The sequence below is a fragment of the Emiliania huxleyi genome, assembly GCF_000372725.1.
Source record: "Emiliania huxleyi CCMP1516 unplaced genomic scaffold EMIHUscaffold_333, whole genome shotgun sequence".
NCBI lineage: Eukaryota > Haptophyta > Isochrysidales > Noelaerhabdaceae > Emiliania > Emiliania huxleyi.
In genome coordinates, this window is record NW_005199497.1 from 22,246 (window position 1) to 23,838 (window position 1,593).

The 1,593-nt window shown below is 67.7% G+C and overlaps 1 protein-coding gene across 1 annotated transcript in view; it reads left to right on the forward strand.

Annotated features, from left to right (window-relative positions):
* The window catches only part of EMIHUDRAFT_469845 (hypothetical protein), a 5,775-nt gene that overhangs the window by 1,408 nt on the left and 2,774 nt on the right, over window positions 1-1,593 (forward strand). The window contains exons 5-9 of the mRNA XM_005773589.1: window positions 324-344; window positions 383-421; window positions 580-749; window positions 1,045-1,093; window positions 1,177-1,444. Coding sequence (XP_005773646.1) covers window positions 324-344; window positions 383-421; window positions 580-749; window positions 1,045-1,093; window positions 1,177-1,444 — 547 coding nt within the window. The remainder of the gene's footprint in view (window positions 1-323; window positions 345-382; window positions 422-579; window positions 750-1,044; window positions 1,094-1,176; window positions 1,445-1,593) is intronic.

The following is a 1,593-nucleotide window of genomic DNA, read 5'->3' on the forward strand; positions in this document are numbered from 1 at the left end:
AGCTCGACGCCCGGGCTCGTCGCGTCGATGAGGCCACACAGGAGCGGGTCGTCCTCTTCCTAGGACAGGCTTCCTCCTACGTGGCCGGAAGCGCACCTCTCCCTCATCTCTGATCGGCTAAACGACATCTCTCGGCACCTCTTCCCACCTCTCCGCCATCTCTCTCCACCTCTCCACAGATGTCGCCACCTCTTCCCATGTCTCCCCATTTCTCTCCCACCTCTCCCCACCTCTCCCCATCTCTCCCCACCTCTCCCCATCTCTCCCCACCTCTCCCCACCTCTCCCCATCTCTCCCCACATCTCTCCCCACCTCTCGTCCAGGTCGCCTCCTACGTGGCCGAGGTGTGAACAGCGCCTCTTCACACCTCTGCTGTGAACAGGTCTCCTCCTACGTGGCCGAGCCCGAGGACGCGCAGGCAGTGTCCCAGTAGTGCCCCTCCCAACAGTGTCGTTGCGCGCCCCCGCCCCCGCCGCTGCCGCCTTCGCCCCCGCCCTCGCCCCCACCCTCCGCCTCGCCCTCCCCCCCACCGTCTGTCTCGCCCTCCCCTCCCCCATCGCCACCTCCCCCGCCGCGCAGGTGCTGCAGGTGGCCATCGCCATCCTGCGCAAGCTGCGCCGCTTCCCGGAGGCGATGCGGCTCGCCCTGCGGCTTCGGGATGACGACGCCATCTCCGAGATCATGACGGCGTGCGACGACCCCCTCGTCTCCAAGCAGATGGCCTACATGCTCGCGCGGCAGGGCGTGCGGTCGGGGACCCTAGAAGCTCATAGAAGCCAGAAGACGCACTCTTGCGCACTAGCGGTACGAAGTTTGCTCGCTTGCGCGGGTTGCTTTGTGCCAAGCAGCGCTTCTGCCACCAGCACCGCTGACTGGCAGCCCGAGCCAACTAGCCCTCGAGAGTGACACGTACTCCGCCGTACTCGGCCGCATCCCGCTGTACTCACTGTACTCGTAGCCCCTCGCGCCTCACGCGGTGCTCTGGGCGCGCCGCACGACCACCGCAGTCCCGGCACGAGGTCGGCGTATTCTGCACGAGATTAGGCCCGAGATCGACGGGCTGGCGGAGGAGCTCGACCGGGTGATGGACGGGGCGCGTGGCGGCGGAGCACCTCACCACTCCGCCGTCAAAGGAACACGCGAGTCACGGCGTGGCCCGAGGGCGCGTGGTCCTAGGCGCACTTGCCGGAGCACTTCCACGAGCTCGCTCGCGACCTGGACGTCCTCGAGCCAAAGACACCGGACGACATCTACAAGTCGCACCTCGAGAAGCGGCCCGCCTCGGCCGCCGCCGTCGACTCTGCGCGCGCCAACCTCGCGTCCACCTTCGTCAACGCGTTTGTCAACCTCGGCTTCGGCGCGGACAAGCTGATGCTGCCCGAGGGCAACAAGTGGCTCTACAAGAACAAGGAGCATGGCATGACCTCCGCCGCCGCCTCCCTCGGCGCGCTACGCCATCTCCCCACATCTCCCCCACATCTCCCCACATCTCCCGCCGCCTCCCTCGGCGCGCGGCGGCTCCGCGACAGCGCGCCATGGCGACGTGCCCGTCCCTCTCCTCTTGACTGGGCGGCCACCTCCTCGGCCTCTAGG